At 40.8% G+C, this 12,432-nt stretch overlaps 1 protein-coding gene across 1 annotated transcript in view; it reads left to right on the plus strand.

The window, feature by feature from the left end:
- Positions 1-12,432, plus strand: part of Ank2 (ankyrin 2) — a 585,274-nt gene that overhangs the window by 458,268 nt on the left and 114,574 nt on the right. The window contains 4 exon segments of the mRNA XM_032897358.1: positions 1,444-1,542; positions 7,840-8,037; positions 10,522-10,620; positions 10,778-10,876. Of these exon segments, the coding sequence (XP_032753249.1) occupies positions 1,444-1,542; positions 7,840-8,037; positions 10,522-10,620; positions 10,778-10,876 (495 nt within the window).

Below are 12,432 nucleotides of genomic sequence, written 5' to 3' on the forward strand. Positions count from 1 at the left end.
AGTGTCCCGGGGGCCAAGAACATTGAAGTCAGAGCCCTGACAGGTGGGAGCAGAAGCTTCTGTGACTTGAAGAAATGTTATTTAGAAATGGCATTTGCAGGAATACTCAGCAAAAGCCCTCAGTCAGGATTGAGAGACTCTTTAGCTTTCCTCCCATGTCCCCTTGCCTATGCCCTGGGTCAAACCCAGTCAGCAGCCCGAGGGTAAGGTTAGGTCCTGTAGAGAGGTAACGTGGGACAGTGAGTCTGTAGGTCAGACTGAAGAGATCTAGCATAGGAGTGCAGAGTAGCCATCCCCGGGAACTGCTGTCCTCATAAGGAAGATAGAGCTGGCAGGATGACTCTGGGGATGGAGACACAGAAGACTGGACAAATCAAAGCTGAAACCTCCTCAACTCTTCTCTTTTTTCAATTTACCTGTTTGTACCTCTTGTGTGCATCTGTCCTTGGACAATCTTGATCGTTTCCCTGAAGTGTCCCATCAGCAGGCTGATTTATTCATGCTGGGTTCCTTTCTCTTTCACTATTTCCTGGTAGTCTAGGATGTGATTTTGCCTAGTAGTTTTCATTTTCCACCCACCCTTCCTTTCGCCCCTGCTACCCTGGATCCCTCCTGGTAAGATAAGAAATACAGAGGGCATCCAGAGAGTTATCAAGAGCCAGAAGTTACCCCCAAAAGTATTCAGTTAAGCAGGAATATAAACAACACATAGGCCAGTTTGAGATCTATTCGTTAATATATTTTCGCTCCATGTATTAATAATAGGATTCTTCTTTGAAAGAGATATATAATTCTTTTTTTTGTTGTTGTTAAATGTTGGAAATCTTAAGAGATTATGAAAAAAGATATCAGGGCACCACAAAATACTTTTGGAAAATTTAAGAAAGTAGTTACAGTTCAAAGGACAATATTCATGGACAAATTAGAGCAAGAAGAATTTTTAAATAAAAGAGACACACAGAAAGCCAAAATCAAAGATATAACAGTGCAATCCCCAGCTGTGGTTCCATGTGAGTAGAATCTTAGAGTCCCATAAATGTTGCATTCTGTTCCTTTCATCTCCCAGGGTGTGCAAACCCTTGACCGGAAGTCAGCCCGTTCCAATGGAGCCCACATGTATTGGAACATGGGGGGGTGGGCACTGTTTTCACTTTCTAATTCTGTATGTCATGATCTTTTTCTGTGTTTTCTATTTTACTTTTCTCTCTCTCTGTCTGTCTGTCTCTCTTTGTCTCTGCCTGCCTGCCTGTCTAGTCTGTCTGTCTGTCTGTCTGTCTGTTTCTGTCTCTGTTAGGTAAGTAACCACCATTTTGTTGGGTTTTTATCAGGTCACTAGGGTCGAATTTCAGAGCCTCTCTCGTCAGTTGTAATAGACACAGTCTTGTTTTTGTTTGCTCATTTGTAAGCGTGAACTCAGGCTTAATTTCTTACCTCTCTTGTCAGGACGGGCTGACACCACTTCACTGTGCTGCACGAAGTGGGCATGACCAAGTGGTGGAACTGCTGTTGGAACGGGGTGCTCCCTTGCTGGCGAGGACTAAGGTGAGTCAGCGTGAATAAGATGACATCTGAGGAGGCTGTAAGGCGCTTTGAGTTGTCACTCTTTAAAACTACAGCACCAGTCATTTTACCTTACTCAATGTGGTAGGAATAAGAAAGAGATTCCAAACTTGGCAAATTATTAAAATGAGCAAATACAAGCATCAAGACGTGCCAAATGCATGCCACAACATTCCTCTTGTTTTTCTAACATTTTGTTACTGTAGATGAAAATGTGACAAACCATATACCTTAAAATAACAATATTAAATGTAGAAACATATGAGGCTCTTACATTGCATGAGCTAAAGATTTTTTATGATGTTCTAAGATAACTATATAATATATATGGAATTACCTGTCAAGGTAATATCATTAATGTCAGAAGATAAAGCTTTGAGAAAACAAAAGTCATTTTTCTTTTGGGTAATACTAATTAGAAAAATGCTTAATAATAGAGTTAGCTGGTTACATTAGGGATTAATAAATATAATAGGAAAACCATACCTTTAGGTAACCTACCTACAAAGAACCATAAAGCAAATGTTCTGTTCTTTATAGCATAACACAGTAAGCATTTTTTTGCTTCATTTTATTAATGTGTTCAATAAAGAAAATCCATTTCCAAGTAAATAAGAATCACATAGTAAATAAATTGTTTGGAAGTTTTTATTATCAATATTTGTAGATTACTTTTTATTGTTACATGTTTTCTCCAGTATTTATCAGAAAATACTGAGACATAAATTGACACTAAGAAATTACCCAGAGTAATTTATTGGGAAATAGTTTCTTGTTTCCTAAATATAATAAAATATTTGACAATGTGGACCTCTTATATTTTCTCCTGGTTCCTCCCTTTCCCCATCCCTTAATAATTCTAATATCCACTGATGCTAGCAATATGGCAAAGTGAAGAAAGCAAGACAGTGACCCCACATGAATCATCTTCACTATACATACATACATGCACACACACACATGATTTATGTATGTAACATGCGCAGTATTCCAGTGATAGTGGAAATAATGCAGACAACTGATGTAGTCAACTAACTGTACTACTAAATAATTATTCTAATTACCAAAAGAAAACTGTTAAACTAGCTCAAAGCTTTATCTTCTAGCGTTAATGATAGTTCCTTGACAGATAATTGCATATATGTGTATAATATATGTTTATTACATATTATATATTATTTTATATACAAATATTAGATAGATAGATATTTAGTTTTTTGAGACAGGGTTTCTGTGTGTAGTCCTGGAATTCATTCTGTAGACCAGACAGGCCTCAAATTCAGTCAGCCTCTGCCTCTGCCTCCCAAGTGCCACCACGGACAGCTCAATTTATATTTTAAGTAACAATTTCATTGCTATCGTTTGCATCAAACCAGAGTGTACACTTAACATAGAGAGAGGATGCAGTCATTCTCTAGAAGATGTTTTGTACCAGCCATTTAAACAAACAAACAAACAAACAAACAACAACAAAAACTGACTACGTACCAAAAATACATAAAGTGAAATAAGTTATCTGCATTGTTTTTATTATCATTCTATAATGTGAATGTTGCAAATATTTTAAAATATGCAACACTTTAGACTAGGTTATGCAGAGATAATTGTCAAAAGATTTTTGAAGAAATAAACTGTTATTTAAATCAAAATAAAATCTCAGTCCAATCATGGTACACCCAAATTTTTAAAACATGTATAAAACTGAGGCATGCATGGTTTTCCAAGGAATTTCCAAATAACCCTGCTTACAGTTTGCCTGTAATTGACACATAATCAGGAGGAGCATGGATTACCTTAGTGTGATTTTTTTTAAAGTGATCTTCCTATCCAATCAGGAGTCATTCAAGTCTAAGGGTCCAGCATAGAGTATTGTTGACCTCATGGTTATACCCAAACTCTCCCACATCTATCCATCATGGATGGAGAAGATACAATATGCCAGGGACTGTTCCAGCTACCAAGGAACAAGCAAGGTGAATGCTAATCAAAAGGTATCTTTAAGATGCTTAGAGTCTTCTGGGCAGGAGAGAGGAGAAGACCAGGAAGAAGCAGAGTTCTGTGAGGTTTGAAGGGTTTGGGGCAGACGAACAGATTAGGTTGGAGTAGGACTATGCTGCTAGCTTTTGTGTGTGTGTGTGTGTGTGTGTGTGTGTGTGTGTGTGCGCGCGCACAGTGTCTTCCCTCTCTCTATTGAGGCTCTCAGTTTTGAGTCACCCCATCTCCTTCCTTGAAGCAGCTTCCGCTCATCCTTTGAAAGTTTCAGCTCTCAGCTCCCTTGTCCTTGAGAGATTCCCCATGTGCTGACTAATGCCTCTGCAATCGCCATGCCTAACCTCACATTCTCCAACCCTCCTTTCTAGGGCTCAGCGCCCTCACTCTAAACCCCCAATCCCAGTCAGATTCAGCTTCCATCCACACCCTGGGCCCTTACCTCTGCAGAGCCCAAGTTCCCTTTTTGTCACTCCCCTTAACATCCATACTCACTCCCTGTGGCCTCTGCTGACTAAGTCCATGTCACATTCCTGTATCTGAGGGTGGCAGCTGTGATAGGGTTGCCATGGTCACAAAACGTAACCGAATGCGTTGCCTGACAAATCACACTGCCATTCTGTAGTAATTCGTTTGCTCCCTGCTAGTGGCGTAGACCACTTTTTCTTTAAATCGCCTAGACATCTTTTATCCTCCTTCATACACCGCCGAGAAAAACTAAAGCAAGCGGGAGGCGATCCACAAACTCCCACTGTCACGGCTATCTGGTTCCGTGAATCACAGTCCATGGAGTTCGTGTTCTATCATTTCCGTGTCACCTGGCACAGCTTCCGACACCTCCCTTTTCTAAACGCATCCCTTACTCACCTTCTAGGACATGATACTTCTTTGGATTCCTTCTGCATCCCCAGCATCCTCTTCCTTACCTCTGTGACCATTTCCTCTTTACCTCACAGCTCTCTGTTCACCATTCTGGAGGCCACGCTCTGCCTCTCCCTACTCACTTCCTCCAATGTTTCCTGCAGTTCATCTTTAAGCTGTACCTATGTTTGACGGCGCACACATGCAAATTCCGAGAATCCTATGTTCATGGCAGCTCCCTGTGACTGCTTGGATATTGACTGGGCAGCGCCAATTAAGTTAAAAAAGCAGGCTCGTGGTATTTGCCCACTCCTGAACGTAACCTCTTTACATCTTGTATCGTCTTCATTCATAGGCATCTCATTCTTTCGGTTTCTCATACAGAATACCCTCCTGTCACGCAGGGCTCTTTTTTCTCTCGATCTGCATCCTGTCACCTCTTTTTTCCATATGTATCCTTAAACAAAGCCTCATAGTCACCACACATCCCCCTTGAGTCATTGCCGAAGGCTCCCAACTGCCTTCTGTTCTTTCTGCAACCCAGCTGTTCTAAACACATTGCATACACCCAAAGCAATCCTCTTAACCCCAGCCCTTCTAACAATGCCCGATCTCTCATGAAGTCTCTTATTCCCTTGAGCCCCTTTCCTTATTCACCCTCCTAATTCACGACCTTAAGACATATTTATCTTCCTACTGTCTGTTGAGGTCCTCCATGTGTGTCTCCAACACAGAGGGCTTTATATTTGTTAATCTTCTGTCTGATATACTCAAGTCACCAGGTAGAGTAGTCTGAGATGGCATTTGTTGTCTCTTGGAGATGGTATAACATACCACATACCTCCTTACCATTCAGGCTTGCGTGCTCTCCATTGGGAAGTTGTGTGCTATTCTAATGAGTCTGCCTCTATGTGACTTGGTCTTTCTCTCACAAAGCTTTTCACACCCTTTCTTTGTTCTGAACATTTGGTGCCTTGGTTACTATTTACCATGGCGAGTTTCTTTTCTTGTCCTGTCTGTTTGGTGTTCTATATGCTTTGTAAACCTTGGTAGGCATATCTTTCTTTAGACTGGAGAATATCTTTTCCCTATGGTCTTATTAAAAATATTTTCTGTGCTTTTGACCTGAATTTCTTCTTATTCTTCTGTGCCTCTTATTTATAGGTTTATCTTTTCATAGTGTCCCAGATTTCTTAGAATTTTTTTTTTTGATTTAACATCTTGGAGCTATTCATTTCTTCTTCCTTGTCTTCAAGATCTGAAATTCTCTTTCCCATGTCTTGTAATCCCTGGTGGGGCTTACTTCTGAGGTTTTCGTTTGATATCCTAAGTTCTTTATTTCCAGTTTTATTACAATTTGGGTTTTCTTTAGTGATAATATTTCTACTTTCGTGTCTTGAAATATTTTCATTATTTTATTTAAACGTTTGTGTTGTCATGGTCTTCATTAAGACATTCATCCATATTCTAAGATCTCTGAATATATTAATAATTGTTATTTTGAAGTCCTTGTCTTCTGTTTCATCTAAATTACATTTCTTGGGGGCCATTGCTATATAGGGTTTCTGGAGGATGCATATTGTCTTTGCTTTTGCCTTGGGACCTAGGTTCTGGTGTAATGATGTTTAAAGGATTTCACAGTGTAGCTATACGGCCTTGCATTTGTGCCTGGATGTTCTGTTCAGTGGTTTTTGTTACAAACTCTGGCAAATGTGTCTGTGGGGTCCCTGTGGCCTCTGCTGACTAAGTCCATGTCACATTCCTGTATCCGAAGGTGGCAGCTGTGATAGGGTTGCCATGGTCACGAAACGTAACCGAAGTCCCTGGTAAAGGCTGTGCAAGTCTGTGAGTGACACAAAGGAGTCACTAGAGATACAGATAGAAGGAAATGGGCTAGAAGGAAAGGCTGAGAGGGAAATGTTAGGCAATGTGGGTCTACACCAAGAAACAGAGTCTCTGGGGATTATAGGTAGGGTTGGAGGAGGGTCTTCTGCAGGCAGGCTGCTGCAGTACTAAGAATAATTCTGAGGAAACTTGAAATGGAGGACAGGAAGGATGTGGAAGATGTGGTGATCAGTTTGACACATAACTTCAAGTGGATTAAACAGCATTAGCAAATGAGGAGACTTTCCGATGAGCACTCTACACATTGTCCAAACCTTGACGAGTGCCATGTTTGTTGTATCTGAACTTCATCATTATCTTCCCCTCCAATATGAACTACCTGCTCCTCTTTTCAAAGTCTGTTTAATGGATTTCTAAATATAAAAGCAATGATTCATAATGCAGTTCATTTCAGAAACAAATACTGTACCCACAGACAACTACAATTAAGATTTCCGTACATTGATTGTGGCTGTTCCTCACTCTTGCTGTCTTTCTTGTTAATATTGGTGTGTTGGCCTTTTTTGTCATATTACACATGCATCGTTCCCACTTCTTTGTGCTGATATCATGGTTACCAAAATGGTTGTTTGATCAACAAATTCTATTCAATGGTGCCTGTGTGGTTATTAAGCGCAAACGATAGTATAGTCTCTTGAATGAACAATGCTCTTCTAAGTTTTCCTAATTCTGTAAACGTGTCCTTGATGTTTATTTACATGGCTTTTAAAAATAAGGGAGGGTGGGGGGACAAATGGCTCAGCGCAGTAAAAAGCACTTGTCCAGCAAGCCTCCCAGAACCCATGTAAAGGTGGAAGGGGAGAGGCAGCTCCACAAAGTAAGAAGCAGTTTTTACTTAGACTGAGCATGAAGAATGGCTTACCCTGGTCTCTTCAGTTTTACTATTGACTGTCTTTATAACTAAGGCCAAAGTTGATTGCGGCTATATTAATAATCACACATCTAGACTACCCTCAGGTTTGAGAGCCACGAGGTCATTGATATAAGGTTTACCTTGACTTCATGGCCTTCGAGCATGTTCCTGTCTTTCCCTTCCTTCTTTAAAGTAATTCTCAGTCAATTATTGGATCTTAGAATTTTCCTGAAGCCTAAACTTAAGATATGGTAAATTTTTCCCACTGCTTTGACGTATGCATACACTTTTCTCTCCTTAACCAACTGACTCCTCTGTGTATATGTAAAGAAATGCAAGCAAAACGATAACTGAATGTGTGCTACTATACATAGTATTAGATATGAATGATTTATGCATGAGCAGTCACTCTATATATCTAATACTATTCTCATAATTTGTAAAATCAAGTTGAATATTATGGAAAAACACTGCTGAGTATTATTGGAAAAAAATTAAACAAATGCTTTCCTTCCTCCTTTAAGATAATCCATTCTACACTCAGATATGCAGGAAGTTATTTCCCCCGCCTTCAGTTCTGTTACAGATCAAAATTGACTTTGTCAGGTCTCCAAACACGAGAGTCATAACAACAAAACATGGGCTTGGTTTTTCTTTGTTTCAATGTGCAGAATGGGCTGTCTCCCCTTCACATGGCTGCGCAGGGGGACCACGTGGAATGTGTGAAGCACCTGCTACAGCACAAGGCACCTGTTGATGACGTCACCCTGGACTACCTGACGGCTCTTCATGTTGCTGCACACTGTGGGCACTACCGTGTAACCAAACTCCTGCTGGACAAGAGAGCCAACCCGAACGCGAGAGCCCTGGTAAACCTGGCCCAATCCACATTCGCCAACTATCACAAAACCACATTGCTCGGCCCACGGCACCTACACCAAAGCAAGAGTATAGATTCACAGTCAATAATGCCACGTTTTCACCTCTTTTAAACCACTGGCCTACTTTATGCTTTCATAGTTCCCTACGTGGTAGTGGGCCCTGGCGGATTTAGGAGAACACAAGATTATTGTGTTGAGAACAGTATGAAACTCTGGGATCATGTGTGTTTTAAAATAAAAGCTAGACGATAAAAAAAAATAAGAAACAGTAGAGTGTAGTGGCCCACACCTTTAATCCAGTACTCAGGAGGCAGAGGCCGGTGGATCTCTGAGCTCAAGCCTAACCTGGTCTACAGTGAGTATTAGGAGAGCCAACAGTAGACAGGAATAACCCCGTCTTGGTGGAAAACCAAACAAAAAACCAAAAAAGCAAAATTAGTTCTAGGTACCTGTGAATGTTAGATAGAGTTAGGATATGGGTATGAAAAATTTAATCTTTATTAATCTTTTAAGAAAAAAAAGAGAACGTAAATGGTGAATGTGTTTGATTCTGTGAGAAAGTCTGTGATATAAGTTGGTGGCGCGTTCACTTGGACATTTTCCTTGTGGACTGACTGCTCAGCCACGTTCTGGGTGGCGCCCCGTGTGTTACTGCTTCACAGAACATTTGAAAGCATTGCAGGACCTGCTCAAAGGGAGCAGCAGGAGGCCATCCCAGCCCCAGAGCAGCCTTACGTCTCCCACAGTCTAACATGGAATAAATCTTCTTGCTTCACGCATAGCCTCACTAATGGTTACATTAAGCAGGTACTAATTTACACCAGCTGTTTCCTAATCTCACTCTGAGAGCACATTGTTCTGTTTCCCTGTGTGTTTACATGGTCTGTGTCAATTAAAATCCCCCTCCAACCATTTTGAGAGCCTCTTGTTAGAGGGGTTCACTGTTGGGCTACGGTGGTCAGTGAACATGAAGGACACTTGTGTGGCAAGCACGAAACCCTAGGTTTGATCCCAAGCAACTTCTAAACCATGATGGCACATGCTATAGTCTAGAGCAGGAGAGCAGAAGTTCAAAATCGTTCTTGGCTATGTAGCAAATTTATACTAGGCTGGGATAAATTAGACCATCCAGTTTCAAAAGTCAGTCAAACATTTGATCAATAAGTAAACTAATAGTTAATTAAATCATCAATTGAACATACTGGATTGTGAAATTTTTTTAGTGAAATCCACTTATTGTTAACTAGACTGATTATACTTCCAAGGTCATGTTCAAATGTATGAAGACATTGATTTTCTCACAAGTTGAAAATACTTTTTATGTATTTTAAGTATCATGAATACTTTTTATTATGTGATTAATAATTTTCAAGTGAAGAAGAAGCTTACCAATTATCACAGGTGATTATTTGACCATATTTTAATACCACATGTACATGTTGCTACTTATCTCTGGCTTATGATGTAGTTTATAAATAGGAGACATGATAAATTATGTTGATTGCTCCACTGTAAGGAATACAAAATCACCGCCTTGAGTGAGACCATATGTTTTCCTGAGAGCTGGTAACATATAAAAATATCAAATGATAATCAGTCCCCACTGGGACATTTAAAAGTGTTAATGGCAAGATAGGTACCAGTCTATAAAAGATCATTGTTCAAATAAAAAGACAACAGCTTAGCATGGGACTTGGTAAATTTTCATGTGATTTCTCCAACTCCTAAATGGTAACCTAGTTTACACCTACAAGTACCTTGCAGAAGTCCCACTTAACTTTATCCTTCAGAGGTGTCATCTGGTAGCCATCCCAGAAATTCACCATCGTGTCCTTGAGAATATTCAGGAATGTAATCACTTTCCCTTAAAATAAAATATATCTGGGAACTTAATCGTTTCTTTATAAAATCAAACATGTATGATTGGTATACATGTTATAATATAAATTTTAACTTCTCATATGAATATTATCAGCGTGATGATGCCTGCTAATTTGAAACTCTCCCTAAGAAAGCGACAGCAAAGCCGAAACACTTTTTATAAAGCCATTCATATTGTTAGCTTAGATGAACAATTCTTGTGCTTTGAGAAACTGGCCCTTCATCATCAAAATTACTTCTACTCAGTCCAATCTTTTCCCCCATCACCTGCCCAGTCAAGACAGCCTACAACACCTTAGGCCACCTGAACCATAATTACTCTCTGTTTTTCCTTCTCTGAAAAGTAGGCTCACACACCTTTCTCTGCTCCTGCTTCCTCCATATGCACTCAGAATGCCAGAAACCAGCTTCCATACTCAACACAAACACACTGCCCCCTTCTCTTCCCAAATCCCACCACCTGTATAGGGTTTGAAGAGACGGTGACATTATGTGACATGACGTAACATGACCGCCTGCGATGTGCCAGCATGGAGTTGTGTGAGAACTGTTTCTGCATGTTTTCAACTAACTCGATTGTCTTTTGCACAGAATGGTTTTACTCCACTGCACATTGCCTGCAAGAAAAACCGCATCAAAGTCATGGAACTGCTGGTGAAATATGGGGCTTCAATCCAAGCTATAACAGAGGTAGAAAAGTGTTTCAGCTTCTCACCAAACGTTTCCTCTCTTACGCCTTCCTCTTCCTCTCACCCATCTTCTGTCCTCTTCACTCGTTTTATTTATCTGAAGAAGCCCCAAAGCCCACGGTGCAGAGGAGTAAAGCTACTGTCGCTTTGTTTCGCAGTCTGGCCTCACACCAATACATGTGGCTGCCTTCATGGGCCACTTGAACATTGTCCTCCTTCTGCTGCAGAACGGAGCCTCTCCAGATGTCACTAACATTGTGAGTATGGCTTGGGTCAGAATAACCACAGGGAGAACGAGTGAGAGGATCAGAGTGGGTGCGTGGTGTGTGTGTGTGGGCTTGTGTCTTGTCATCAGAGCTCAGAGGCGGCCTCTGAAACATTTCGTAAAAATAACATTTGGAGCTTTGCTGAATGCAGAGGCCACCGTGTCAGGAGACAAAATGGAAGCTTGGCAATGACACAGCTTAGACTTCCTGGTGCAGATGGGCTTAACGTTCATCTGACGCATCGAGTAAAACAAGATATGGTTTTCAAAGCTTCTCTAAGGCTGAGTGTGGTCATTAACAGCTGCAGTTCTGAGCCGTTTTGAAGCTGAGGCAGGTGGTTTATGAGTCTGAGTCAACCTTGACAGCCTTCAAACACGCACACATGCACACACACACACACACACACACACACATCACATGCAAACATTCACACACACACACACACACACACACACACCACACACACATACACATGCAAACACGTGCGCACACACACGCACACATACACCTCTGAATGTGAATGAATGATGGGTTACAAAACATACCCTAGTTTGCTTGAATGCATTGTATTCCAGGTAATTTTAATTAAATAAAGCTTCATGCTCTACCTTAGCATGACTAACCCGATACAGGTCAGCGATGAAGATTGAGGATGTCAAAGCAGCCCCTATTTCTGCTTGCATTTGCAGTCTCCGACTGAGTTTTAACTTTGGCCTCATCCCTATGTGCACAGGAGGTTTTTCACCCCTGAAATAGTTATCCACAATATTTTGGGATGAATGCTGGCCTCAGCACGTTTCTTCCTGCCAATAAGTACTGGGCGTTCCAGCATTCTCTCTGGTCTAATTTAGGATTTTCACTTGATATGTGTACTTCTCTCCCTGTTTTGAACCGCCCTTTAAAATCTCTCTCTGTTTGCCGTCTTATGGCAAATCGCCTGGAAGAAATTTTCCCGGGGGAAGGAGAGAACCCATTGTACATGTTCACTCAGATAATAGACAGTTCCAGGACCACAGAGGGTTAAATGTTTTAAAAGCATACACAACAGAATAATTCTCCCTGCAGAAATGCCAGTGGCCATTATTACAGTGGTCATACTTGTAGCCGTTGTCTGCAGCATATGCTAATTGGGGGTAGCTTCCCCCACTTAAGTTATGAAACAATACCCAGACTCCTTTTACCTGCACTTTCCCCCACATTCTCATTTCTCTGTATTTTATAAAATAGTTTTTTTTTTGAAAGCTCTGGTGTTCAGACAGAGTCCACTGGAGAAGTCAGTTTATTCGATATATCCTTTGTGTTATTCAAAAGTGGGAGCCTAAAACGATTAAAGAATTTCAGTTCTGTATTTATGTGCCCTTAGTCATAGCATATTGGCCCCAATGCAATGTCACATAGCAATCCTTAATCACATCAATTCCTAATGTGCCAACTTAAATAGAACTCTTTGTTTTGAATGTTTAAAGAACTCACGGGGCTGGCGATATGGTTCGGTGATTAACGTGCTCCCCTTCTAAGTTCGAAGACCTGAGCTCCATTCCTGTCAC

The sequence above is a fragment of the Rattus rattus genome, chromosome 3, assembly GCF_011064425.1.
Source record: "Rattus rattus isolate New Zealand chromosome 3, Rrattus_CSIRO_v1, whole genome shotgun sequence".
Lineage (NCBI taxonomy): Eukaryota > Metazoa > Chordata > Mammalia > Rodentia > Muridae > Rattus > Rattus rattus.